General features: G+C 43.0%; 2 protein-coding genes across 2 annotated transcripts; one reads left to right on the forward strand and one right to left on the reverse strand.

Moving 5' to 3' along the window:
- Positions 1 to 7,085, reverse strand: si:dkey-9i23.16 (uncharacterized protein LOC571915 homolog). The gene is made up of 6 exons (XM_053419750.1): positions 6,889 to 7,085; positions 4,145 to 4,229; positions 3,918 to 4,028; positions 3,651 to 3,707; positions 2,698 to 2,868; positions 1 to 2,082 (listed from the first exon to the last, which is right to left on the reverse strand). Exons 2-6 carry the CDS (start codon positions 4,223 to 4,225, stop codon positions 1,975 to 1,977), a joined length of 528 nt encoding a protein of 175 aa, XP_053275725.1. The 5' UTR covers positions 4,226 to 4,229; positions 6,889 to 7,085; the 3' UTR covers positions 1 to 1,974.
- Positions 7,076 to 27,251, forward strand: tmem176 (transmembrane protein 176). The gene is made up of 7 exons (XM_053419749.1): positions 7,076 to 7,230; positions 8,913 to 9,041; positions 10,650 to 10,760; positions 10,878 to 10,934; positions 13,496 to 13,642; positions 19,044 to 19,160; positions 24,507 to 27,251. The coding sequence occupies exons 2-7, from the start codon at positions 8,916 to 8,918 to the stop codon at positions 24,564 to 24,566; spliced, it is 618 nt and encodes a 205-aa protein (XP_053275724.1). The 5' UTR covers positions 7,076 to 7,230; positions 8,913 to 8,915; the 3' UTR covers positions 24,567 to 27,251.
- Positions 27,252 to 27,271: the final 20 nt, after the last annotated feature.

Below are 27,271 nucleotides of genomic sequence, written 5' to 3' on the forward strand. Positions count from 1 at the left end.
TAGAAAATAGCCATCAGTCTTCACGGCGCTTTATTTCTCATAAACATCAAACACTAGTGGATTCAGACATGTCTTTTTTATATACAGAGTGAGGACACATTTAGAGCAAAACCAGAATATAGTTCACTATACATGTAATCTATTGCAGCCTTCAGACATGCAGGAAATACATGTAATGTTTAGTGGGTTTGTCAAATTGTCCTCCCATGACTTACATAGTGAGGTTAAAAACACGAGGACCACATGATAATTAAGTTGAAAAATACAGAGGTGCAGAGATGATCTATCTTATCTCAATGATAATTTGATTTGTTATAAAATCATGAAAAACGTATACAAAATTTAAAAGGGAATTGTAGATTATGGTTAATCACAGTAATCAAGAGCCAATTAAAGTATCTGCTATGTGTGAAAAACATGCACAGATTCAGGGTAAGTTTACTGATTTACCGTGATTCAACTATTTCTTTTTTTACTATTATTCATATTTCCCCCCATGAGAAGATTAACTTTGAGAGAGGTGCTTTACAGGCAAGTACAGGTACCACACAATAAGCTATTACTTCCCGGAATTTATTGCAAGCATTTCAGTTTCAGATAAGGAGATTGGAAATTCAGAGAAAAAATTGAAATAAAAATACATTTAGTAGGTTATTATCCTCTTCTTTATCTTAACATAAATAATCTGGATAAAAATTTTTTTGCCCCTGCCTTTTCCTGTTCATTGGCCAGTTCAAATATTTTTGGAAAACTCAGTTTGCATGAAAAATCGATGTGGGGTTACTAGCTAATCATGCCCATCATGAATGTCATCTTGACATCCATGATGGGCATCCTGTTCAATCCATAAATGGGCATCCTGTTGAATCCATCAATCTATTAGCAATTGTATACAACCTGCGCAGTACCATATTTGAAAGGCACCTCTGTGATCACAGTGGAGGATTAAGCAGCTTAATAGGCAGGAAGTTGATAGAGACCAAAACAGAGCTCAAAGATAGGGGGCATTGGGATTAGATATAAACATAAAATGATCATGTTGCTTTTCTTATATGTATATTCTGCACCCAAGTGGCAGACATCCTACGTGGAGTTGGTGTTTTTTGTCTGAACAGAAACAGGCTAGCTGTTTCCTCCTGGTTCCAGTCTTCATGCTAAACTAACCTTCTACGTCTGCTCCATGCACATTAACAGGTCAAAACATGAGAGTTGTCTCCTCGTCTCAGCAAGAAACCAGGTAAGTGTAGGCTGTGTTCCACGATGTCAAACAAAACCTTTTCTATAATGTGTGACGTCTGGTAAGAATGGTGTTATAGTTTTCTCTTGTTCATTAGGTGAAGTCAGAGACCAACAGCAGACAAACAATTTGTGTGACATAATTGAAATAACCCAACGGATACTTTGTTATGACGGCTGATGCTTTTATCAGCATTTACAAATATTTGCTTCTCAAATACAGTCAAATCTAAAAAACAAAATGTAAAACCATCACCATCATAGGATTTTGGTACAGATCCCCTAGATTTGACATTTGTTTGTTAATAATAAACTAGAGACATACTTTTTACACAGTGCGAGAATCAACTCTGCAGTGCTATCCAGTGGAGGACTTCTGTGACGGAGGCTGTTTCTAAATTATCCCAGGCCTAGTTGGTATTTCTGTTTTGTTCTATTATGTGTAAGCCAGAATATATACATCAATACTAATAAATGTGCAATAAGTAGATGTTTGTCAATATAAAGATGCTATGAAAATGATAATCTTATTTTCACCTAGTGTGTGGGTGTTATACCTCATTGGTCTCTAACTGGGAAAGTAAGGCCACAACATGAGAGTCCGTCAGTCTCTCTCTGAGAGAGGATGTGATGTGCTGTGTCAAATATAATTTTAGATTTATTGTGTTTCATGCTGACAGTGCTCACAATACTTTATTCTCTACCTCCTGCTGCTGTTACACTCTGTGTGTGTGTGTGTTAGTCTGTTTTAAGCGCGTTGAGGGCAGAAACAGACAGAAGGCCGTGCAGGACCACTGCCACCAGGTCATAGAGAACCAAGAGAAGAATCAAACTCCAGCAGTAAGCCTGTAGGAGACAAGAAATACATACATCAAACATTTAAGCAGCGTGATGTGACTTATGTAATGGTAAATGGTTTTGTATTTATATAGCGCTTTTCTAGTCTTGATGACCACTCAAAGCGCTTTACAGTACAGTTCTACATTCAGCCATTCACACACACATTCATACAGTGCGCATCTATTCGCAGCACTTTGTTATTCTATGGGGCGCCATTCAGGGTTCAGCATCTTGCCCAAGGACACTTCGGCATGCAGATGGGTCAGACTGGGGATCGAACCGCCGACCTTCAGGTTGGAGGATGACCACTCAACCCCTCAGCCACAGCCGCCCCACGAAGTGACATGATCCAGAGTAGAGTATGAAAAGTTTATACATTTAATATTTATATGTAATGGGACAAATATATACCGAGAAGCTTCTTTTCTCTCAAATCATAAGTATGGATGATTTGAATGTTTCCATGCATCAGTTTATTTCTCCTTGTCTTCATCACCACACCGATTTCTTCATCTAGTTTAAGTACAGTTTACTGTTCAGCTTATCTGTCTGTCCTTTTATCTGCTTGTGATCTTTCCTTTCCCTCTCCTTTTATTTACATGAAGAAAAAAGAAGACTCACAGTCAGGAGTTCCCCAGGACATCCATAATATGCTCGTCTGTAGTAATGGTCTGAGGAATCGATCACACACACATCTTCGTTTTTCACAAGGCTGAGGCTGTAACAGTACAGGCAGAAGGCAAGCAGTGTCCCCAGCAGGCCAAGCACATTACTGTAGGCACAACCTCGAAGCTGTGGAAGATCCATAATTGTGAGCTTTTCAGTCATACTGTACACTGACTACACATAATGACACTGATGTTCTTCATCCATCCATTTTCTACCACATCTAACAGGGAGAGCTTGAGCCAATACAAGCTGACAGTGTGAAATTACAGAAATACAGTAAAGTAAATATTTTTTTTTGTTTCTTCAGCCAAATCCAATACAAGTGAAGTAAATTGTGACCACTTCTTCAAATGTTTATAAACAACAGAAAAAAACATGTAAAATGCCTCCCAACTGCTCCTGTGGTGTTTACACCTGAAACTCCAGCATTGCTTTGTGGAATCCAACACTTCACCCACCCCTCCGTCGTCTCAGTGGTGAGTAGATAATAAGTGAATTTTATTTATTGTATTCAACTATCTCTTTAAGTTATGATTTGTTTGTAATATCATCATTTTGTATTTTTTTATTATATCCTTTGACAGTTTGGCTTATGTGAGATTTTATGGGTCAATATATTTCTATCTATTATTGTCTTTCATTTGTCTGTGCACTATTTACTTCTTACATCATTGCACATTTAAACTTTTTATACAGTTTAAGTAGAAAAATTACTAAATAAACAAAGAAAGACCAAAACTGATCAGCCCAGACAACAAAAGACAAGAGAAAAGGTTTGAGAGGAAAAGGTTCTCTCCCCTCCAGGAACCTGTTTTTAGACTGGATATAGAGAAGGTAGGGATAACTGAGACGTGAGATCAAAATCTCCCACGAACCCTTTAGATCAGCTTGCTATGAGAACTTACCAGTTGTCTGCTGGGGTTCTTCACATTGGCCATGGTGAATGATCCTCCTGTCACAATCTGCAGCGCGTTCACACACACACACACACACACGCAAAGACACACAAACACATTATATTGGTAGAATACAGTTTTACACTTAAATAACCCTCCTCCACGCATGGATTGATTTAGTTCTTTAAGGAAGTTGGAAATTATTTATATAGACTTTGATTCTTCAGGCTAACTATACCAGCAGTCAGACTAGAATAAGCATCATGTGTTACGTACGAGAACTCCTAAGATAATCGGCATTATGAAGAGTTTTGGCAGAATATGCTCAGCATACGCGAGGGGGACTGACAGCACAACCTGGAAGAGCCCCAAGAGGATGGTCACCACCTACAGACACAGATATATCTGGCATTACATCCATACTGAATAACAATTTATGGTAAATATGACTTAAATTCAAATGATGTTAACTCCATCCAGTCTGAGTAGGGTCCAAATCCTACCCCGGCAGTTTCAGGGTCAAACCAGGTGGAGAGGCGATGTAACCTGGCTCCAACTGTTGCCACTACTCCCTCTGAAGACATTTTACTGCAAAACAAGAAACTAAAGTCAGATACAACAGTAGATCTTGGTGAAGAGTTGCTTTCCACAAAACAGACAAGTGAACTCTGACTTTTCAAGACTCCCTCAAACATGTGACTAAAAACCTCACTTGTTCCCATCATGAGCAGAATGAAACTGTGTGTGCAAACCCCTGTAGTTCTCTAGCAAGATGGCAGCAGAGCATAGAGGGGCCGAGTCACAGAGAGGATGACAGTGCACATATAATGGAAAGGAGGAAAACTTGCCAAAGGAAAAATTTACCATAATTGTACACATTCAATATATATTGGTTCATTTCAAAGAGTCTCCAGTAAAAAACAAACAAAAAAAGATTCAAGAATCTATATTAGAATATACAATGACATTTTGAGCGCACCGCCAAAATTATATGAGATATTAGGAAATATAAATAATGAGAATACTATACAAACATAGAAATATGCAAATGTTAAAAATGTTTAATTAATATATAGGTATGAAAGGAAATGATATAATCAGGTGTGAGCAGTGTTACAGCGGCAGATAGTGAGCACAGCACTGACAGCTTAAATATAACACAGTGGTTAAAATGGTGCCTGAGATATATGTTGCAGGGCGAGAGGGGGGTTGACATGTTAGTGTAATCATGATGTCTTATTCTAAAATAACTACGGAAAGGTTCATTTCAATAGTTAAATGAAATGCATGAAGGAAAATGCTCATTATTTGAGAATAATGCCGTAAAACTGGTAACATAAACGATAATGAGCGAGAAAGAGGGGGAAAAAGACATGAGTAGATGTGAGGAGCAACAGAGACAGACCACATGATCATGAGACACAGCACCGCTGGAGACGGCAGAAGACAGTGGGAAGCCAGTAAAACTAAGTGGCATGTTAGTCGTGTTTGTGCAAGGGGATTGAGAAATAGTGAATAAAATGAGGTAGTGAAAGAGAGAAAAAAGGAAGATAGAGAGGGAAGGGAGAGAGAGTTCATCAAATCCACATGTCTCAACCCTCTTAGGAAAGACAGGAATGCTGCAGGATGAGAAGCAGATGTGGAGAGGAGGAGGAGGAGAGAAAGAAAGAAAGAGTGAAGAGAGTGTGGGGGGGGGGCAGGTTGATGATGAAATAAACAACTGACAAGGCGCAGTAAAAGTAACAGGAACAGTTTTGTTTGTATTAATCGAAGAACAAAGTCACTTACTTCAGCTTATGCACACACTTTTTACTTCCCGTTTCAGAAGAAACAGATGGCCTGGTTAATAAGAGCATTTGAGGTTTTACTTTAATGAGGAGCACTTTACATTTAACTGAAATAACTATATCAGAAGTAACAATATGTTCCATGTGAGACTAAACACAAGGCAAACTTTTGTGTCACACATTAGTCTTGTGCAATAATGACAAGAGATGATATCTGAATATTCAGTTTTGTATATAAATGTACAATATTTTGCATTGTAGTCTTGTATTGCACTGGCTGGTTCATGTTAATAGGATATTAATTGTTGCTATTTGCGCCAGTTCCGGGTCATGAATCAAATAATGACCGAAATATTTTTGGTCGAACAGTTTTTATCTTGTTTCTTAGGTATTCAAAAGTTGTCGGAAACCAATTACACTAAATTGTAGTGTCTGTATAGACAAGCTAAACAGCTAAAACAGCAAAAGCTACAGGCAGAGAGGCCCAGGGTAAATACAGGTACAGAAAGGGGGTGTGTAAGTATGGGGTATATACAGGCACAAGGTATATACAGATCCTGACAGCTGAATGCACACAGGTACACATCATGAGAGCTTGTAAAGATGTCATGACCTGACAGACCTGTCTATATATTTTAAAGTTAGAAATCAACCTTTTATAAAACTAAAAAAGGATTCAGCATAACAATTTCAAATTTGTCAATGTAGAGCAGAGATTTGTGTTTGTAAAAATAGAGATTGTGTGAATAAAATCTGTGACAATACCGGTGATGCTATACAAGGACAGGGAAACGTGTGATCAGATACATAAAGCAGAAAACTGTATGAAAGGTTCATTGTGAAGCTCAAGTTACAAATATGATTGACAATAAAAGATCTGAATGTAATGAACCACCTGTCCTCTCATTGGATAGTGCTTTATGGCTGGATTTTCATTGTCCAATCGGATTTGGGGGTAAACACATTGTTAACATTAGTTCTTGTAACTTGAGCCTTACACAGGGAACTTTGACTGTTGAGTTTTACACAGGACTTGTATGTGATTGTAGATGGTAACAAGAGCACCTCTTTTTTCACAGTTTCTGTGTGACCTCATCACTCATTTATATTATTCTGAGATTTATTTACACACTATCTTTTTTTTTAAATTATTTCTACATGTGCACATGCTTCATCAAATGCAAATCATGTCTACAAATACTTTATAAGAATACAACTCATTAACACGCATTTGTTTATTTTTAAGATTCACAAATAGAGAAGTGGCCTATGGATTAACATCACCTCATCCGCTCAACGCGTGGAGCCTAGACAACAGGCATCACCAGTGAGGATACGTTTTACCACTTTAATCTGTCAGCAGCAATATCACAACAACAGTAAATGTGCCACTGCTGTACTTACTGTGGGCCTTCAACTGTGAACTCGACACAACATTTTTATGTGAAGCAGCTACTTACCTCGACTGCAGCTTTTCGGGGGTACCGTGATGTGTGGATGGCAGCAGGAGGGTGTTAGCGTCACATCGAGCAGAAACAAACGTATGTCCTGAAGATGAACTTTTCACGGTGAAAATTTCCGACAACAAAACGATTGCTGTAAACCAGCAGAGGAAGAGAAGGAGGAGCTCAGCTGGATCTCATCCATTTACGGACAATATCCCCCCCCCCTCTCTCTCTCTCTCTCTCTCTCCCTCCCTCCCTCTCTCTCTCGTAGGGAGGTGCATTAAAAAATAACGAGCGGTCGACAGTATCCTACGGACGAGGACAACTTTGCGAACCTTTCTGCAGAGAAGAAAAAAGGTAGGACTGAGACATTGTGTGTTTTCTAATGATAAGGTCCGTGACATGCACGTCCTGATACTGGTGAAAGAGGGGCTGGGTCACCCACACACAGAGCAGGGGCGCACAGAGCTGCGTTCTCATTTTTCAAAAATCCAAAACAGATGAGCTGCAAATTTACGCAACACTGTCAATCTGTGAGTAACGGGTAGAGATGGAATTTCCGGTTGAGTGTGGGCTGACCAAGCGGGTCCGGTCGCCAACTGATAAAACAACAACATTCATCTGCCCCTGTTGTGACTTGTTAATCAAGCAGTAGACTGTTGCCTCCAACTCTGTAACAACAGCTGCTGAACACACTGGAGGTTCACTTCGGGTAATCCGGGACATTTCTTTGCATTTTAGATTTCTGCGACTCATCCCGATATCTGCTGGACACATTAGAGCAGCCTACTGTACCCTTCTGTAATCCTTAGGATGTTTTCGACCCACACCAGAATAAAGAATTGAGATATCATACTCTGATGACACAGCCTTTAGTGTTCCATGTGCCCCCCGAAAAATTCTGCCTGAATTCTGCCTGAATTTGACAATCAAACTTCAGGAAATCCCTAAATGCATATTTGACCCATTTAGAGACCTCAAATGTCCCAGATTACCCATAGCATGCTGTCCCAAGTTATACACTATATTTGAGAATGTACTACATGATAGAATCAGCAACAGTCCTGACAGAATCAAACATTATAAGAGGAGGGTTTATAGCAGTTGTACTAGGCTCTTTATTTGATATCACAAAAGTTCACATATGAAATGAAAGGCCTCACTCATATTATCAATCACAATCAGGACTAAGGCAGCCATTTTAAGCCTTCTGCTTACTTTCATCAGACTTGTCCGAGTTGAATAGCAGTTCAACTGTGTGGAGTTATATCAGTATCAATATATCAGCCAATCTGGTGAACAATGCAGATTTCATGTCAACTGGTAGCTGCCATTATGTTATCTGATATGACATTTGACTCCTCAATAGTTTTAGCATCGTCACTATATACAGGAATAATTTGAACTTTAAGGTTGGGGTTTCACAAAATATCTGGAGAAAATGTAATATGAACATCAGAGGCTTCTTTTACATGAACGCTATAATCAGGATACCAGCAGGTAGAGTAAACCAAATACACCACAAATGTTACCATTTTTGTCTTATTCTGTTCACCCACACCAATGGCTAGAGACAGATGGCCTCTACAAATACAATTGAATATAATTGATTTGTTGAGAATGTGTTACAGGACCACTGTGGGAGAAGAGGCACTGCCTTCACTCCCAATTTTGGGCTTTTACTTTTAAGATCTTTTACACACACAAAAACCTACATAACACACTCAGTCAGCATTTTAGGCAAAATAACGTTTTGAGGGTGTATTTATAAATTAACACTATGGGACAAATAAATTACTCAACTGTGTGATATTAGCATGGTTTAAAAGGTTCTGCTATAAAAAAAATGCTCACGGTGGCTGATGTCTTCACCTGAAGTTGAGGGTTAAAAAAACACAATATTAACACTTCAATGTTGTTGGCTACACCCGTGCTTTTTCTGTATGTGATGAAGAAAGGTCGGCAGCTCTTGCAGATCTCAACATGAACGACATAAAGCTTTGTGATGACCCTGCAGTGAACTCTGCTGTCATCTCCAGGTGATGGCAGTGGCAGTCTCTAGAGATCTGACGGTGCAGGTGCTTGAGGATGTGAATGCTGTCAAGCTCACTGACAGACAGCAAGTCCTGCGCGCTGCCGTCCGGAGAGGAGAACCCAAATGTCTGGGGGTGAGTCTAAAACGTGTGTGTGTGTGTGTGTGTGTGCGTAGGTGGGGTGGGATGGGGATGGGGGGGGGGGGGGGTCTGAATTTGTATCTTCTCACAATTGTTGATTGTTCTGCAAAATATATAAACCATGATCAGTGAATAACTTTCTATACAACCTTTTTTCCAGATGCATATAAGGTCACCTTGACTTTAACCTTTGACCTCTGAAATCCAATCACTGAATCTAAGTGGAAAAAATTCCCTAAAGGCGATCTTTAGATGTCACATTTAAACAAAAACAGTTCCTTGCAAAGGTAACACAGAAATTATTAGCAGGTTTACTTTTTTGTGAAGAATAAAAGTGATACAGGATTAAAATATAAAAAGCTTCTCAAACTCGATTAGAATCAATAAAGATGTTTCATGGCCTGTGGATAATTGTTTTCAACATTCCTCTAAAGTGTTCATGTTCAGGCAATTATTATGATTAATTGTTGATTTTCCTGCAAGTGGTTCGGAATTAAAGGCTTTGTAGTTCTCACATAAAAATATCACCACAACTCAGATAATGGTTGGTTGGTCAGGTGCATTGTTAGCACAATGATATCTTGAGGCAGTGGAAAACAATAGCGCTTGCCTGATGCTCTTTCTTCAGTCATGAGTAATAAATACAGAATAGGTAAAACAAGAAATACAAAATTGAATGTAAATATGGTTTGTGTGGATAGTAGCAAATGCTGAATGAGTAGAATGCCCTTCCAAAAGCCATGATCTATAAGTTGTTCTGTGCTCTCTGCTGTTGCTAGCTTTCAAATGCACCTCCAATATTTATTTATCCATGGTTGACCCAGCTTTCATAAGAATGCTTTTTAGGTTGGATGGAAAATGATATCCATGTGTTCAGGTCCCCCATGACTATGGCAGTTAAATACCAGTGGGGCCATGTATGAGATGAAATCTGATTATAAGTTTAGAACATGTACTTCCAAACATGTAATCTATCTCTTCGTCATGATTTGTTGCACGAGTTGTTTCAGGATGTGATAGTAGCTGTGTTTTTTACTGGGTATATGGTGCCATTTTGGTGGATAAAGCAAACTATTGCTGAAAAAGAATTGACCCATTATGTTCACTCTCTGGTGTTCACAACTTTTTACACGTGCAGTTTGTAGAATTATATAACTATGGTGAATGTGTTTCGAGGTATGCATTAAATTATTACAGAGCTGAGAAATGTTTGGAGAATGAGCTCTAAGGACTGAGCAGGGTCATAGTGACTGAACCTGTAATAAGAGATAAACAATGCAATGCTTAATATTGTGCACACAGTGTTTCTGTGTAACTACATGAAAGTCGGTCTTCCGGGACTTTGCTCACTGGCCTCTTATATCCGTATGCAGCAGAGTGAGTATATAATCAACCCCCAATGACCCTACCCCAGATGTTACACAAGTCTGTATTTAAAATTAGCATATTTCCTTAAACTCGTTGTCCTTCTTTGATATAGTACAGTTAGGTGATTAGAAATACTACAAATCTCCAGGAAATGAATGTAAGTCCGTTGAAACACAGCTGTGTGTGTGTGTGTGTGCGTGTGCGTGTGCGTGTGCGTGCGTGTGCATGTTCTAGGTGAGTCAGGTTATGCTGGGGCTGATGGTCATATCCTACTCCATTCCTCTGCACGTCACTGAATTCACTGAGGTTGTCAACCTGGGAGTTCCCTGGTGGAGCGGCCTAATGGTAAGATTTTGTCTGTGTGTCTTTACGTATACTGACATAATGACAGCAATAATAATACTATAATAATTCTCATTTTGTTGTAACCTTTTTATTTCTTTTTGGGGTGTGTGCTGCCAGTTCATCACAGCAGGAGCTGTTGCAATCAACTTGGACAAAAACTGCAACATGAAGACTGTGAGTCCATCGACGAAACACACACACACATGCATGCCTGTACACAAACACAGCCTACACCCACATTAATACTTTTGTTTTAAAACACATCACTTTTGCTATGTTTATAACTCTGAGACTGTTGGAAACAAACACAGACACCAACATTCAAATCCTGATGGATTCTGACTGTTCACGACTTGACCATCAACGGTGAATACAAAGTTTTGTAAAGTTCCACTTCGTCGTCGGTCCAATAAAGACATCCCTGTTCTTTCTTTACACCATCACTGTAAGTCGTATTTTATGCAGCTTAGCAACAAACTGCAAAGCAGACAATGTGTTTCCTGTTAAAAGTGACTAAACGGTCATGTGTTGGTATGGATGAAGATCATTTCTGATGCAGAGCTAAAACATTTGTCTGGACAGAGATGATTTTTGTTTTAAAACAGTGTTCATGGTCATATTATTGTGGATGTAGCCACATTCTCGAAGTCACCCCCTTCCAATATCAATGATGCATCCTGAGTCTGTAAACACTTAGGTATTAGCCCATATCCAAGGGGTCCAGGAACAACATACATCCGGATAATAAATCCTGAAAAAAGATTTACGTTTTTGTGATGGAAATTTTACCTGGTGAGACTTCTGAAATAAAGAGATTCGAGAATAATAGTCTTTCAAGAGGATTTTATTCCTGGCAAGGAAGATCAGACAGTCATACAGTGTGCGATGAGCATTCTGCAGAGGGAATGACAAAGAAACAGTTGCAGGCGTATGCATTTTATGCAGATACAATGAAGAAGTGTGTGTGTGTGTGTGTGTGTGTGTGTGTGTGTGTGTGTGTGTGTGTGTGTGTGTGTGTGTGTGTGTGTGTGTGTGTGTGTGTGTGTGTGTGTGTGTGTGTGTGTGTGTGTGTGTGTGTGTGTGTGTGTCTGTCTGTGTGTGTGTGTGTCTGTCTGTGTCTCCTCGAGGTCTTGGTGACGGAGACAAACATTCTGCAGATATGTGGCTTTGATGTCATCCTAATAGTTTTACACGGAAGAATAGTATTTATAAGCAGAGATAATACAAGCATTGTATAATGGTATCATTTTCCACTACACTCAAAAAAACATAATAAACATCAGGCTCAGATATTCCCAAAGATCCAATCTAGGCACATCATTGACATGGTGATAAGAAAGCAACTGCTGCTTTTGTGGAAAGAAAATGAAATAAAAGACTTTCCTGAATAATTGAGCAAGCATGGAGGGTGTAGGAGGAAATTAGCTTGGGGAATAATTATTAGCTGATCAGTGTCTCATTTGTCTGAAGCTTTACATTGTTTCTTTTAAATGTATGTGGTTGATGTAAGATAGATGTTTCAGCGCAGATAACTGATTGACAGGTCTGGTCAAGTTTATTCATTTAGAGACCCAGCATTCCCATCATGACCAAGCACTTGGCTACTGAAAAAGGAAAAAAAAACTTTTAATAGGTACATTGTTGTGGCTTTTCTTAAACCGACAACTCTCTGTCATATAAGCAAGAACTTATATCCTAACAGGATTTTAATCTTCCTTTGCAGATCCAAATGAACACTGTCCTATATGTGATCTGATACAGACCTAATGACTGAACAAATGAAGAGTTGTGACAGAAGCTGAGAGCGGCTTGTTGAAATGAAGAAAAAAGTTGCCAGTTGATGGGTGAACCTAACAGAGTTAGTTACCACAGTAACTAAGTAACTATGTCATCTCTGTTTTTGAAACTGCAACTCGATGGGGGTTAGGGGTTATGAACAAACCTGCTTCCTTGAAGTGCTTACTCCTAGTGCAGGGGTGACGTTCACTCCAACGAGAGTGAACTTCACTCACGTTCATTTTTAAAATCATCGTATCGGGACATCATGTGAAATACCAGGAGCGAGAGAATATGTGTGTGTCCCCAGACAGCACACACACACACACACACACACACACACACACACACACACACACATACACACACAGGGGCTCCGGGGCTCCGCCCCCACTCACTCGCTCAGAGACACATGCAGTGAGATCAGAGTATGGTCACGTGACCGTGACTTGGCTTTTGAGTTTATGAGGCTGCATCTAGAATATCATGTAAAATGACTCGTCAACATTTTGTGCTCAGTACAACACGAGAAACACTCACAGTCAGGACCCACTGTTAAAATGAGAGGAGCGGGATACAGACATGATCCGACACCATCGATTGATAACCAAAAATATGACTGTATGTTTGTCACCTAAATCATCCCAATGAAAAATGGAACAAATAAAAGTGAAATAGTTCATTTTAGGAACTGTGAAGTTAGTTCAAAATTTGAAAAATGCAACTATGAACGTGAACTAGTTCATTTTAATCTGCATGAACTTAACTCTGAACTACTTCATTTCAAGTGTCAAGTCGCACAACACTGAGTATAACTTTATATAAAACTTTATAAGATGTGTTATCAAATATGTTTTTGATATATTTTGGTTGCCGACCCTGCCCTAGTCCTACTGTAGCTGCTGCTCAGCTTACTACTGCTACTTTTCTGCCACTGCTAATGACATTTTGTGTTTCAGCTGCATTTGTGTTTGATGGTGAGTGTGGTGTCCACTGTGCTGTCAGTGGCAGCTGTGATCATCTACTCTGTGGACATCGACAAGAACCCTGTGGTGGCCTGCGTCAGGAGGGCCACAGACACCTGCACTGAGAAAGACTACGCCATGGTTGGTGTCAGCTTCATTTCATGTCATCATGCTTTCACCCAAAACAACACAACACAACCGCAACAACAACAACTGAAAGCTTAGAAGTGTGTGTGAGGTTGAGAGTTGGTCTGGGTTGAAAGTTTGAACTAATGCTGGGCTCCTCTGTGGCCAATGAAAACCTATAGATTAGTAAAAGTAGGTCAAAGACACATTTTATTGGGAGAATTTAGACTCAAGACAGTTACAGATGTGTGTTACATGATCTACAAATTAAAAAATACACGTAAATAACTAACTGGACACATGTTAAACAACTTAAAGGTACAGTGCGTAGAATTCAGTGACATCTAGTGGTGAAGTTGCATGTTGCAGCTGAATACCCCTTCACCTCATTCTCCCCTTCTAAACAGGAAAGAGAAGCTTGTGTAGCCTTCAGTTGTCATAAAACTCAATTTGGGCTACTGTAAACATGGCGGCCCACGTAGAGAGGACCTACTCCTGATGTAAATATGAAGTATCAAGGGCCCATTCTAGGGTTAAGAAAACGACAATTCGTCCAATTAAGGTGATCACACACTAATGAAAACATTGTGGCAAGACAAGGAAAGGCAGAGACGCAGGTACTGTTTACTGTGGTTTATTCAGTAGCAAGGAAGAACTCGCACATGTTCCCCATACGGGAAGTATATATAGCTACAGCCTCTAACATTACCCATCAACCCACTGGGTGAGAGGACACACCCCTGAGTGCACGCCACACAGCCCCCCCCACGAACACCCAGAGGGAGAAAAAAAAAAATGGGACAAAAGTCAGTACCTCTCAGGGGGTTTAACGAGGCGACCATAACGGCTACGCCGGCCCCCGTCCGCAAACGCAGGGGTGGAACAGGCAGAAGGGACATCATTTACAACAGGCACAGGATCAGGAGGCACAACTGGAGAAAACAACATAGGGGTCTTAGAAGGGGGGCGACCACGACGGGGAACCCGGGCCGGTAGCACCTCTTCGCCGGCCAACAGATGAGCTGGCTTAAGCCTGTCTAACGAAACGCGCTCCCTGCGCCCGCCCATGTCCAGAATGAAACTTTTAGAACCCGCCTCTAACACGGGCCGTCATACGGGGGCTGGAGGGGAAACCGGTGAGCATCGTGACGCACGAAAACAAACCGAGTGGTCGCGAGATCCGTTGGCACGAAAGACCGAGGAGAAAAATGATGCGAAAAGTGAAAACGTTCACACAAGCCGTTAGCCTGGGGGTGGTAGGCAGTGGTACGGTGAACCTGTGTGCCCAGAGACTTTGCTAGCGCCAACCAGAGATCCGAAATGAACTGCGGGCCTCTGTCAGAGGTGATATCAGACGGTGCACCAAAACGTGAGACCCAAGCTGAAAGAAAAGCGCGTGCCACGTCCGCAGATGTCGTGGAAGACAGAGGAACCGCCTCTGGCCACCTAGTGGTCCGATCTACCATGGTAAGGAGATGTGTAAAACCCTGGGAAGGGGGAAGAGGCCCCACAAGATCGATATGCACATGATCAAAACGCTAGGCCGGAATCAAAAATGGCTCGAGGGGCGCCCTAGTCTGCTGGTGAACTTTTGCGCGCTGACACGCCACCCATGTGGCCGCCCACTCTTTGACCTCTTTGCGAAGGCCAGGCCTCACAAACTTCGAAGACACCAACTTCACCGACGCCCGGACACCCGGATGAGAAAGAGAGTGCACCATATCAAAGACCCGACGGCGCCAAGCAACCGGCAACACCGGGCGGGGGCGGCCCGTGGAGACGTCGCAAAGGAGGGCAGGCCCACCATTTTGCACCACTGCCTCCTCCAGCTCCAGACCGGTACTCGCAGCTCTTAGTGCAACGATACCCGGGTCCCCAGGTTGATCGGCAGCCAGTGCTGAAAAATCAACCCCAAGATGCACAGGGCACACCAGCACCCGGCAGGCAGTCTGCCACCGGGTTCGCTTTACCCGCCACATGTTGGATGTCCGTTGTGAATTCGGAGATCGCCGCTAGATGGCACTGCTGGCGAGCAGACCATGGCTCTGTCACCTTCGCCATAGCAAACGTCAATGGTTTGTGGTCAACATAGGCTGTGAAAGGGCGGCCTTCCAGCAGGAAACGGAAATGACGCGTAGCCAGGTACAACGCTAACAGTTCCCGGTCAAACACGCTGTATTTTCGCTCACTGTCTCGCAAACCGCGGCTAAAAAATGCAAGGGGCTGTCACGCACCCGCAACACGCTGTTCAACAACTGCACCGACAGCCACATCCGAAGCATCGGTCGTGAGGGCGATGGGCGCCCGAGACGCGGGGTGCGCCAGAAGCGCCGCGTTAGCCAGGGCAGCCTTAGCCCCCTCAAAAGCCTGGATCCTCACAGGGGTCCAGTCAACCTGGTCCTTGGCTTTCTTAAGCTTCAAAGCACCATACAATGGTTGCAGGAGTTGGGCCGCACGAGGCAAGAAACGATTGTAAAAGTTTACCATGCCCAAAAACTCCTGTAGCGACCTGACCGAGACCGGACGGGGAAAATCCGCAACTGCATGCACCTTTGAGGGCAAAGGAACCGCACCCTGCGACGAACAGCCCAAACTGGCACTTGGCTGTGTTGACAATGAGACCATGTCCATCAAGGCGCTGGAAAACCTGCCTAAGGTGCGACAAATGCTCATCAACCGACGGGCTGGCCACCAAGATGTCGTCCAAATAGACGAAAACAAACGCGAGGTCACGTAACACCGAGTCCATCAAGCGCTGAAACGTCTGCGCTGCGCCTTTAAGGCCGAACGGCATTCGCAGGAACTCGAAAAGCCCAAACGGTGTAATGACTGCAGTCTTGGGCACGTCCTCTGCCCGCACAGGCACCTGATGATAACCTCGCACCAAATCGATTTTAGAAAAAATTGTCATGCCCGCCAGACGAATCGAAAAATCCTGAACATGCGGAATGGGATAACGGTCATGGGCCGTAATGTTATTTAAACGGCGGAAGTCACCGCACGGCCGCCAAGACCCGTCCGCCTTGGGCACCATGTGGAGCGGCGAAGCCCACGGGCTGTTGGACCGCCTAACGATCCCCAAACGCTCCATGGTAGCAAACTCTTCCTTCGCGGTGGCTAACTTCACGGTGTCGAGGCGACGCGAACGTGCGAAAACGGGCGTACCCGCAGTGGGAATGAAATGTTCAACGCCGTGTTTAGTAACCGCGGCAGAAAATGCGGGCGTTGTCAGCGAAGGAAATTCTGCCAGTAAGCGCTGGAAGACATCCTTTGACGCCGCGAAATTAGCGTGTGTTAACGGCCCGGGTCCCCCTGTCTGACACGGAAAAGACGCAAAAGACACAGCATCAATGAGCCTGCGATTAGCTACATCCACTAACAACCCATTAGTGCACAGAAAATCTGCTCCGATAATAGGAACCGTAATGGAGGCTACAACAAAGTCACACAGAAATTTGCGTCCATTGAAACACACAGTCACAGACTTTGTACCAAACGTCTCTATAGCCGAACCGTTACCCGCTGTCAGACGCGGACCACTGCCACAGGCCGAGAGGTCCGTAGCTGCAGGAGGGAGAAGGCTCTTCTGCGAGCCGGAGTCCACCAGGAACTGATTACCTGATATGGAGTCATGAACGAACAGCAGCTCCTCTTGCTCGCCAGCGCCCACGGCTGCTACCGAGCGCCGGCTCTTCCGTTTCCCGGTGCCTCGAACGCGCACGGAGGAACGCAGCGGCGCGCCTTGCTGCCGAAGCGCTGATGGAAGAAACACAGCTGGCCGCGCTGTCTGCGGGTGGAAACTGCAGCCGTCAATGCCGGAACCTCGTCCTCCAACGTCGGCTGCAAGGACTCCACGGCCACACTCTGCACGGAGACGTTCCTCGAAGTCAGCAGGATCCGGTCCGCCTGCTCAGCCAATCCACGGAAGTCGCCGGCCGCCAAACAAGAAGAGTTGGCGAGGGCTGCGCGCACCTGCAGCGGGAGCTGGCGCAGAAAGATGTGCGGGAACAGGAAACCATCATCCTCGGAGCCCAGCAACGACAGCATCTCGTCCATCAGGTCCACTGCCGAACCATCGCCAAAACCGGGAAGCGACAGTAGCTTGTCCGATCTCTCCGCGGCTGACAAGCTGTAGCACCGGAGGAGAAGCTGCTTGACGGGCGGCGTTCTTTCCGCGCAGCGGCGGGGCTCGCAGGAGCTGCATCACGCGCCGGGTGGATTGCTGGTCCAAAAGCGACCACCAAAAAATACCTGGAGTCGTCTGCCGTTACTCCTCGCAGATGGAAAAGAGCCTCGACGTGCAGAAACCACGGCGCGGGGTCGTTCTGCCAAAACTCCGGCAGTTTAACGTGCTCCGCGGAGCTGGTCGGTCGCGGAAGCTGCGGCGCCATGGTCGTTGTGGAGACACGGTCCACGGGCGCCGGGGAAGAAAATACGTCTTCCCCCGATGAGGAAGGGACACTATCCTCCTCTACCTTGAACATGTCCAAAAAACGGGGTCACCAATGTGGCAAGACAAGGAAAGGCAGAGACGCAGGTACTGTTGTTTATTCAGTAGCAAGGAAGAACTCGCACATGTTCCCCATACGGGAAGTATATATAGCTACAGCCTCTAACATTACCCATCAACCCACTGGGTGAGAGGACACACCCCTGAGTGCACGCCACAACATCACTAGGATCATTTTATATTCAATTTCTGCCAATAGATCCCTTTCACATAAATATCACACACTGGACCTTTAATAAACAGTGTATAGCTGGTTACTTGAATTTGTTCTTGTCCTAACCGGGGGAGCCTCTTTATATCAATGAGGCTCATGACACGGGAAGAATTTTCAACAGAATTTGCCACAGAATTACGGAGACCCCAATCTACTGAGCACATGTATGCTTGTGTATGTGTAGCTGCTTGCACTGACATACACTGAACTGTCAGAGTGAGGGCCTCCAGACTTTCTCAAGTCAGTCCCCGTTGTATAAAGTCCGACACTGCAGATATGAGAGCACAGCAGGAGATCCTCCGCAGGATTCACAGTGAGCGAGTGGGCGTGTTGATGAGGATCTAACAGGCGACAGACGCACAAATGGAAATAACTAAAAGAAAGTTTGTGGTGATAAGGGCAGACACCAATGTTGATGTGATGTAAACACATCAACAGCGGAATTTATACATTTCATCCTGTCTCCGCCTGCTGCACCTCACCTGAACGCTCCAGAAATGTCTATGTTGTTGTGAACTTGTCAAAGTGGAGAATCTCCTGCTGCGTTGTACATTTGTGAAAGGCAATCTCTGGAGAAACTCCCGACTCAATTCTCCGCATATCCTCAGAAGGTCATATCTGAAAAAAGGCTTGTGTGTATGTGTGTTGCAATTACAAAAGTTAATGTGATTGCTGTTTGTCCTTTACCACAGAGGCTGAGCAGAGGACTGAAGTCATCCCTTCTTCTCTTCACTCTGGCACAAACAGCCATCTCTGCTGTTCTCAGCTTCCTCCTCTTCAGACAGAGGCGCAGCTTTGGACAGTACACTGTAAGATTCAAAGACTTCTTCTTTATTAGCTAAGACCTGACTATTCTACTCTACAGAAATTCCAAACACAGAATGACACAACCTCCCTGTGCAGTTTGCCCTGCTGACATGGCTGTTATTACTTCCACTTTTATTACCACTTCTGATGTGGCAGAGGCTTCTTCCTGTATTCAACATGTTCATGTTGTTTTAATCATATTTTTACATGGCATGACATGACAAATACTTTTATTATTTTTGTATTACCCTGAATTATTGCTGTGTTTAAAAATGTGCAAAAAATCCATCTGAACTTCCAAATAGTGAAAGCCCTAACAAACTACACCACATAGAGCTTGTATCACTCATATAAAACATCTGCTTCACTGAATACAAAGAGCTGAGCCTCCTACTCAATTCAAAGGAAAAGGAAAATCAGTTCTCTATGGGATTCAGTCTGAGCAACAAAAAACTCAAAAACAAAACCGATTTGTCTGTTCTGACACAGCTCATCACCAGCTGTAATAATGGTACAGAAACTGGTCAAAATGCAAAATCAGTCAGTCAATCTGTGTCTGCTGAAATTACAGCTGTTGTTTGTCAACATGATGTGTTTACTTCATTCATTAGGGCCCGAGCACCGAATGGTGAGAGGCCCTATTGAATCTGTAAGGATTTTTATTATTATTATTATTATTATTATTTCCCTTTGGGGGGCTTTTTCAGGGTCTAGACATGCTCAAAAAGTTATGAAACTTTGCAGGAAATTCAAGGTCTGCGGATATTTTAGTATTCTGGAGTAATTGGAATTGGGCGTGGCAAAATGGCTCTACAGCGCCCCCTGGAACCAGCCCCTAGGTTTCCACATAACGGATTTTCATCAAAATCTGGATATAGGTGTATCGTGACCAGTCATGAAAAAAAGTCTCATGGAGCATTATGAAAAACGCAACAGGAAGTCCGCCATTTTGCTTTTAGTGGCCATTTTGGCAATATCCCACATTTTTACTTTTACGTACTTGTCCCAGGGCTTTCATCAGATCAACTTCAAATTCAGATGAGTGTCATCACAACAAGATGGAGATAAAAAATGATTGAGGGATTTTTTTTTTATCACACCGTGTGACCGTGGCATGGCGTTAAAAATTGGTTACACGCCATCAAAACACGGGCATCTGTATCTCGGACATACATCTTCCAATCAAGTCCAAACTAGACATGTAAGACAATAGTCCCCGCCTGATGACATCTATGCATAAATGATGACTTAAAACCGCAGCGCCCCCTGGTGGCAACAGGAAATGTCTTGTTTTTTGCTTGTCTTACACTTGGATGAATTTCTCCTCATCCACTGACCTCAACCATGTCAAACTGTATCAAATGGGTCCCAAGACATTGACAATGAAGACATAAGATTACCGTGACTTTTCGTCAAACGCCATATGAATGGCGTGGCATTAAAGTTCATCAACTCGCCGTGAAACACGAAATTGCTGTAACTTCAGTGTTCATGATTCTATCTCTCTCAAACTACATGTGTGTAACAACAGCCCCCCCCGAAGATATTCATATGGTTTTAAGAAATGGGCGTGGCAAAAAAACTGACCAGCGCCCCCTATAGGGCAACCCCGGCACTACGATGGCCGACATTTATACAAATCTATCGGGACATGTGTCGTTTCATAACAAACAAAAAAATATCTTGGATAGGTATGCTTGACCAAACAGGGAGGCCGCCATTTTGGATTAAGTGGCCATTTTTTTTCCATATTCCACATTTTTACTTGATGCACTTGTCCCAGGGCTTTCATCAGATTAACTTCAAATTAAGATCAGTGCCATCACAACAAGATGGAGATAAAAAGTGATTAAGAGATTGACCTTTCGTCACACCGTGTGACCGTGGCGTGGCGTCTTGAGTTTGATTAAACGCCATCAAAACACGAGGTTCTGTATCTCGGACATACATTGTCCAATCGAGTCCAAACTAGACATGTAAGACAAGGGTGCCATCCTGATGACATCTACACAGAAATTATGACTTGAAATTACAGCGCCCCCTGGTGGCTACAGGAAGTGACATGTTTTATACTTTGATGAACTGCTCCTGGCTGATTTACAATATACAGCTCAAATCAGATCAGTCAAGTCATTAGATCATGGTCAGAATTGTGACGTTTCCTCAAACCGTGTAAACATTGATGTGCGGCGAAGGATTTTCCTTCGCCAAAGGACACGATGTTATCATAACTCCACTGTGCATTGTCCTATCACTACAAAACTTCTGTCACATGGTCAGAGTCCAAGCCTGAACAGCTCTATGTGTCAATATTTCCTCAGTGTCATAGCGCCACCTACTGATTATCCATGAAACAGGAAGTACTTTGTTAATCCACACTGCCTTATCCAACCGGCTCCAAACTTCTGACCTATGATCACAATCCTGATCTGAACAGCTCCATATATAAACATTAGTTCAGGGTCATAGCGCCACCTACTGATCAGTGTGAAAATTACATTGTGGTAAAATTTTCCAATTGACACGAAACTGCTCACGCTACATCAGAGCGGCTACTTGAACAGATCTATAAGTCTGTGTGTAATAATAGTGATGGCGCCACCTACTGGCAAACCTACTGCCGCAGAGCGAAAACGCATGCAACGTGGAGAAGTGCATGCTCGATCGATGATGTGCGCTTGGTCATCGATCGCTCTCTCCACCGACCGCAACAGGCTTCAACGTGCGGGTGCTCGGGCCCGCAAGTGCTACAACGTAGCCCTAGTTTCTTTTACATTTTATCAGCTAGCATTAGATCGGCTAGACCCCTGCAGACTTCTTTGTAAAGTCTGCCGTTATAACTTCACAGAATCCCCAAAAGATCAGGACAGAGCTGCTAATGTTACTTTTTGAAAAGAACAGAGAGAAGTGGAGCCATGGATCAAGGACCCGTCAAGCACATTCAAGATTCAAGATTCCTTTATTGGTCCCACACACATGCACAGAAAACTACATGCAAATGGGGAAAATTTGTCCTCTGCTTTTGACCCATCTGTGTGAACACAGCAGGACACAACACACACAGGAAACACACAGAGCAGTGGTCAGCCAGGGTCGGCATCTGGGGAGCAGATGTCGGGGGAGTAAGGTGCCTTGCTCAGGAGCACTGAGACAGTAGGTTAGGAAGAGTCTCTTGGACTTGAACAGATCCTGGTCAGGTCCATATCCAGGTATGTTTTTGTCAGTCCGTGGCCTCGAACCAGTGACCTTCCAGTGTGATATCAGTCTTTTTTACCACTAGTCCACATCCTCAGCTGTCAATCATGGAGGAGGCAGGGTTTATGACCTTTACTGCAGCCAGCAACCAGAGGGTGATCAAGATGTTTAGACTTGTCAGCTAAAACCTCTGGGTCTAGGGTGGTTTTTTTGAGAAGGGGTTTGATTACAGCTATTTTAAAAGACTGTGGTACATAACCTGATGATAATGACAGATTGATTGTATTAAGTAGCGAACTATCAATTAGGGGCAGAATTACTTTAAGTAATTTTGTTGGAATCGGATCTGAGATACAGGTTGTTGGTTTAGAACCTGAGATTATTTCGGTAAACTGATCACGGGTGATCAGAGAGAAGCTGTCTAAATAATGGGTAGGATTCTAAGCCGTTTCTGGAATCTCTGTTGTTGGTAGGGTATTAATGCCAATTGAGGGCAGGAGATGGTTGTTAGAATTTTATCATTAAAAAAGGTCATAAAGATATTGCTATTAAGGGATCGAGGAATACTGGGTTCGGTGGAGGTGTGACTCTCTTTCAGCCTGGCTACAGTGCTGAAGAGAAACCTAGGGTTGTTTTTATTTTCTTCTATTTGTGTTGAATAGTAGGCAGCTTTTGCTTTGTGTCAGTGGCATATATTCAGTTATTGAAAAATCGAAGGTTATTAAATTATGGTCTGATAGAACTGGATTGCGCGGAAGTACTGTTAAATGTTCAATTCCAACAGAGTACGATAATACAAGGTCAAGTGTGTGGTTACAACAATGAGTAGGTTGGTGTACACACTGACTGAAACCAATACAATTTTGTGTGGAGGTCTCGCTCTGTTATTGTTTAATTTCAATAATTTTATCGGACGGTGAACAGACACAATCTCTATGGGGTTGTGTGACTGATCCAGAGGGAGCGCAGAGAAGTGTTTAGCACTGCAGCTCTGCTTCCTGGTCCCAACTATGGGTTGTCATGTTATAGACTTAGTAATATTCCTAGATAAGAGAGCTGCTCCATCCCAAGTGGGATGAACGCCGTCTCTCCTAACAGGAACAGGTTTTCTCAAAAAAGTTAGCCAATTATCTATAAAGCCCACACCGTTTACAGGACACCACTTCGACAGCCAGCGGTTAAAAGACAACATGCGGCTAAACATGTCATCACCTGTTGTATTAGGGAGCGGGCCAGAGAAAACTACTGTGTCCAACATCGTTTTTGCGAAAGCACACACCGACTCAACATTCACTTTAGTGACCTCCGACATGCGAAGCCGGGAGTTATTGATGCCGACGTGAATTACGATTTTATTGTATTTACGTTTAGTTTTAGCCAGCAACTTCAGTTTAGATTTGTCACGCTGGCTCTGGCCCCTGGGATACAATTTACTATGGTCGCTGGTGTCGCTAACCTGACGTTTCTCAGAACCGAGTCGCCAATAATCAGAGTTTGTTTATCAGCGGGTGCGTCGCTGAGTGTGGAGAATCTATTTGAAACGTGAGCTGGTGGCTCTTTAATCGTGGGCTTTTTAAGACTAGCACTATGCCCCATCTAGAACGTCACACAGCTGCCCTGGGCTCCCTGCTGCAAGGGACAAGTAGAGGGACTGCTAGTTAAGGCTCCATCGCTACCAACACACTACATGTATTACATGTACCACTACTGTTAAGGGAGGCAGAGGAGTAAGTAAACATTAGACACTCTGAGCAAGAAAGAGCAGTGGAGCAACAGGGAGAGAGAGAAGACACGATAGAGTAGGGGTTGGTATGTGTGGGTGTTTAACTACAGACCGGTGATTTTAGCCGTAGTAATACAGAGAAACAGCTGTGTTTAGCAGAGGAGCTAGTACAGAGAGCGATCACCACCAGCGGCAAGAGAACAGGAAATGACGCAGCAGCCTTACCGTAAAACAATTGGAGACCAATCAGTCCATGAATCGGTCAGCCACTGGAGATGTGTCCCTGTTCACAAAACCCCTCTCTTTCTCCCAAGTCCTCATGGTCACTGTCCCTGTCAGTGTACCTGAATGCATTTTAGGAAACCTAACTTTATGTTATGAGAGGAAATTTAAGGGGCTGACTCTCTTTCTCTCTCTTTGTCTTCCATAGTCTCTCTCTCACGCTGCTCCATCCACCCCCGAAACACTCATACCCCCAAACCTGCACTGATCATTCAGCGGAGCAGTAGAGTTGAGGGATGACGTCTCATCGGGGCGACTGATCCGCTGTCATCATGTTGGGATGTCGAATGAACCAAGGGTGATTGATCACCTCTTGTTTCCATTGTGTTTGTCTACTTGTCTGCCTGTGCCTAATCCACTGTGCTACCTGAATGTTGTGGAGCTCAGGAGCTTCTCTTTTCAAATGACTATTATTTTTATTATTGTCAAGGTTTGTCAGTACTCTTAAGCCAAATGATTCCTAACTTCAATCAACAACAGAGCTGCCTTATTAAAATACGAAAGTATGAATAATAAAACCTATAAACATTGGCAGAATGTTTCAAATATGAGCCTTTATCAAATTAATGGAAGGGAAAAGAGGAAAGGCAGAAAACGCGCAGTCTGATCAAGAGACTGCGCGTATTGTGTTGTAAATCTTTTGTGGCCATGAAATGTGAAAATGTATCCTGTGAAGTGAGGCAATCTGTCTGAGAGGAACAGGAAGCAGAGGGCCGCCATGTGTACAGATAATTACAGGTGACTATGGCAGTTCCAGACAAAAGGGGCCATGTGTACCCTACATTGAACCAAACCGAGCCTTCCCCCAAGAAACACATGATACATGATGGACACCCTTCAATAAAACCACTCCAATTATAGAGCTTTTAGCAGAAATGTATTGATACTGTATTGGTGAACTGATATTATAATGGTAGTAACAGAGAGCTCTTCCACTTTGTACAAGAGTAGATCATCTGTGTGTGTAACAAGCAGGTGAATACTGTCTTCATAAAAAGCTTTAAAATAACAGTAAAATACTCCGCCACTGAATTCAGGTCTGAATTCAGTGGCGGAGTCAGTTTCAACATTACTTTGAGATAAACAATATTCCTCACATTTTAAATAGATGTGTGAATGGCACAAAGTATACAGGACTGTCTCAGAAAATTAGAATATTGTGATAAAGTTCTTTATTTTCTGTAATGCAATTTAAAAAAACAAAAATGTCATGCATTCTGGATTCATTACAAATCAACTGAAATATTGCAAGCCTTTTATTCTTTTAATATTGCTGATTATGGCTTACAGCTTAAGAAAACTCAAAAATCCTATCTCAAAAAATTAGAATATTTCCTCAGACCAAGTAAAAAAAAGATTTATAACAGCAAAACAAAATCAAACATTTGAAAATGTCCATTAATGCACTCAGTACTTGGTTGGGAATCCTTTTGCACGGATTACTGTATCAATGCGGCGTGGCATGGAGGCAATCAGCCTGTGGCATTGCTTAGGGTTTATGGATGCCCAGGATGCTTCAACAGCGGCCTTTAGCTCATTTGCATTGTTGGGTCTGGTGTCTTTCAGCTTCTTCTTCATAATACCCCACAAATTCTCTATGGGGTTCAGGTCAGGGGAATTGGCAGGCCAATCGAGGACAGTAATGCCATGGTCAGTACACCAGTTACTGGTGGTTTTGGCACTGTGGGCAGGTGCCAGATCATGCTGGAAAATGAAATCCTCATCTCCATAGAGCTTTTCAGCAGACGGAAGCATGTAGTGCTCTACAATCTCTTGGTACACAGCTGCATTTACTCTGGACTTGATGAAACACAGTGGACCAACACCAGCAGCTGACATGGCTCCCCAAACCATCACTGACTGTGGGAACTTCACACTGGATTTCAAGCAACTTGGATTTTGCTCCTCTCCAGCCTTTCTCCAGACTCTGGCGCCTTGACTTCCAAATGAAATACAACACTTGCTTTCGTCTGAAAAGAGGACTTTGGACCACTCTGCAACTGTCCAGTGCTTCTTTTCCATAGCCCAAGTCAGACGCTTCTTCCGTTGTCTTGAGTTCAGAAGTGGCTTGACCATGGGAATACGGCTATTGTAGCCCATTTCCCGGACACGTCTGTGAACAGTGGCTTTTGATACCTGGACTCCAGCTTCAGTCCACTGTCTTTGAAGCTCCCCCAAATTCTGGAAGCGACCCTTCTTCACAATGCTGTTAAGGCTGCGGTCATCTCTCTTGGTTGTGCAGCGTTTCCTGCCACATTTCCCCCTTCCAACAGACTTTTTGTGGATGTGCTTTGAAACTGCACTCTGTGAACAGCTTGCTCTTTGAGAAATTTCTTTTTGTGTCTTGCCCTCCTGATGGAGGGTGTCAATTAAGGTCCTCTGGACAGCAGTCAGATCAGCAGTCTTCCCCATACTTGTGATTTAGTTTACTGAACCAAGCTGAGTGTTTTTCAAGGCTCAGGAAACCCTTGCAGGTGTTTCGAGTTAATTAGACGATTCAAGTGATTAGTTGAATACCCTACTAGTATACTTTTTCATGATATTCTAATATTTAGAGATAGGATATTTGAGTTTTCTTAAGCTGTAAGCCATAATCAGCAATATTAAAAGAATAAAAGGCTTGCAATATTTCAGTTGATTTGTAATGAATCCAGAATGCATGACATTTTTGTTTTTTTAATTGCATTACAGAAAATAAAGAACTTTATCACAATATTCTAATTTTCTGAGACAGTCCTGTACAGGATCGTGTGCACTGTTTTTTTTTCAGTATTCTTCGTTAACACAATGATGAAATATGTTTATTAATTGTGTTCTAACTCTGATAAAGTTTGCATTATTTTATATAAAATAAAATCACATATGGATTAAACCCATGATCCTCGGAGATTCATTTTGTTCTATACAACTACG

The sequence above is a fragment of the Pleuronectes platessa genome, chromosome 3, assembly GCF_947347685.1.
Source record: "Pleuronectes platessa chromosome 3, fPlePla1.1, whole genome shotgun sequence".
Taxonomy (NCBI): domain Eukaryota; kingdom Metazoa; phylum Chordata; class Actinopteri; order Pleuronectiformes; family Pleuronectidae; genus Pleuronectes; species Pleuronectes platessa.

Bases quoted from the DNA above. Each gene is read 5' to 3' on its own strand.
- tmem176 (XM_053419749.1), top strand. From the start codon at position 8,916: ATGGCAGTGGCAGTCTCTAGAGATCTGACGGTGCAGGTGCTTGAGGAT. The intron at 10,935-13,495 runs GTGAGTCCATCG...TTTGTGTTTCAG, and splicing joins AAAACTGCAACATGAAGACT to CTGCATTTGTGTTTGATGGT. The intron at 19,161-24,506 runs GTAAGATTCAAA...TGTCTTCCATAG, and splicing joins GCAGCTTTGGACAGTACACT to TCTCTCTCTCACGCTGCTCC.
- si:dkey-9i23.16 (XM_053419750.1), bottom strand. From the start codon at position 4,225: ATGTCTTCAGAGGGAGTAGTGGCAACAGTTGGAGCCAGGTTACATCGC. The intron at 4,029-4,144 runs GTAGGATTTGGA...CTGTGTCTGTAG, and splicing joins TTGACCCTGAAACTGCCGGG to GTGGTGACCATCCTCTTGGG. The intron at 2,083-2,697 runs GTGAGTCTTCTT...TGTCTCCTACAG, and splicing joins GTCCTGGGGAACTCCTGACT to GCTTACTGCTGGAGTTTGAT.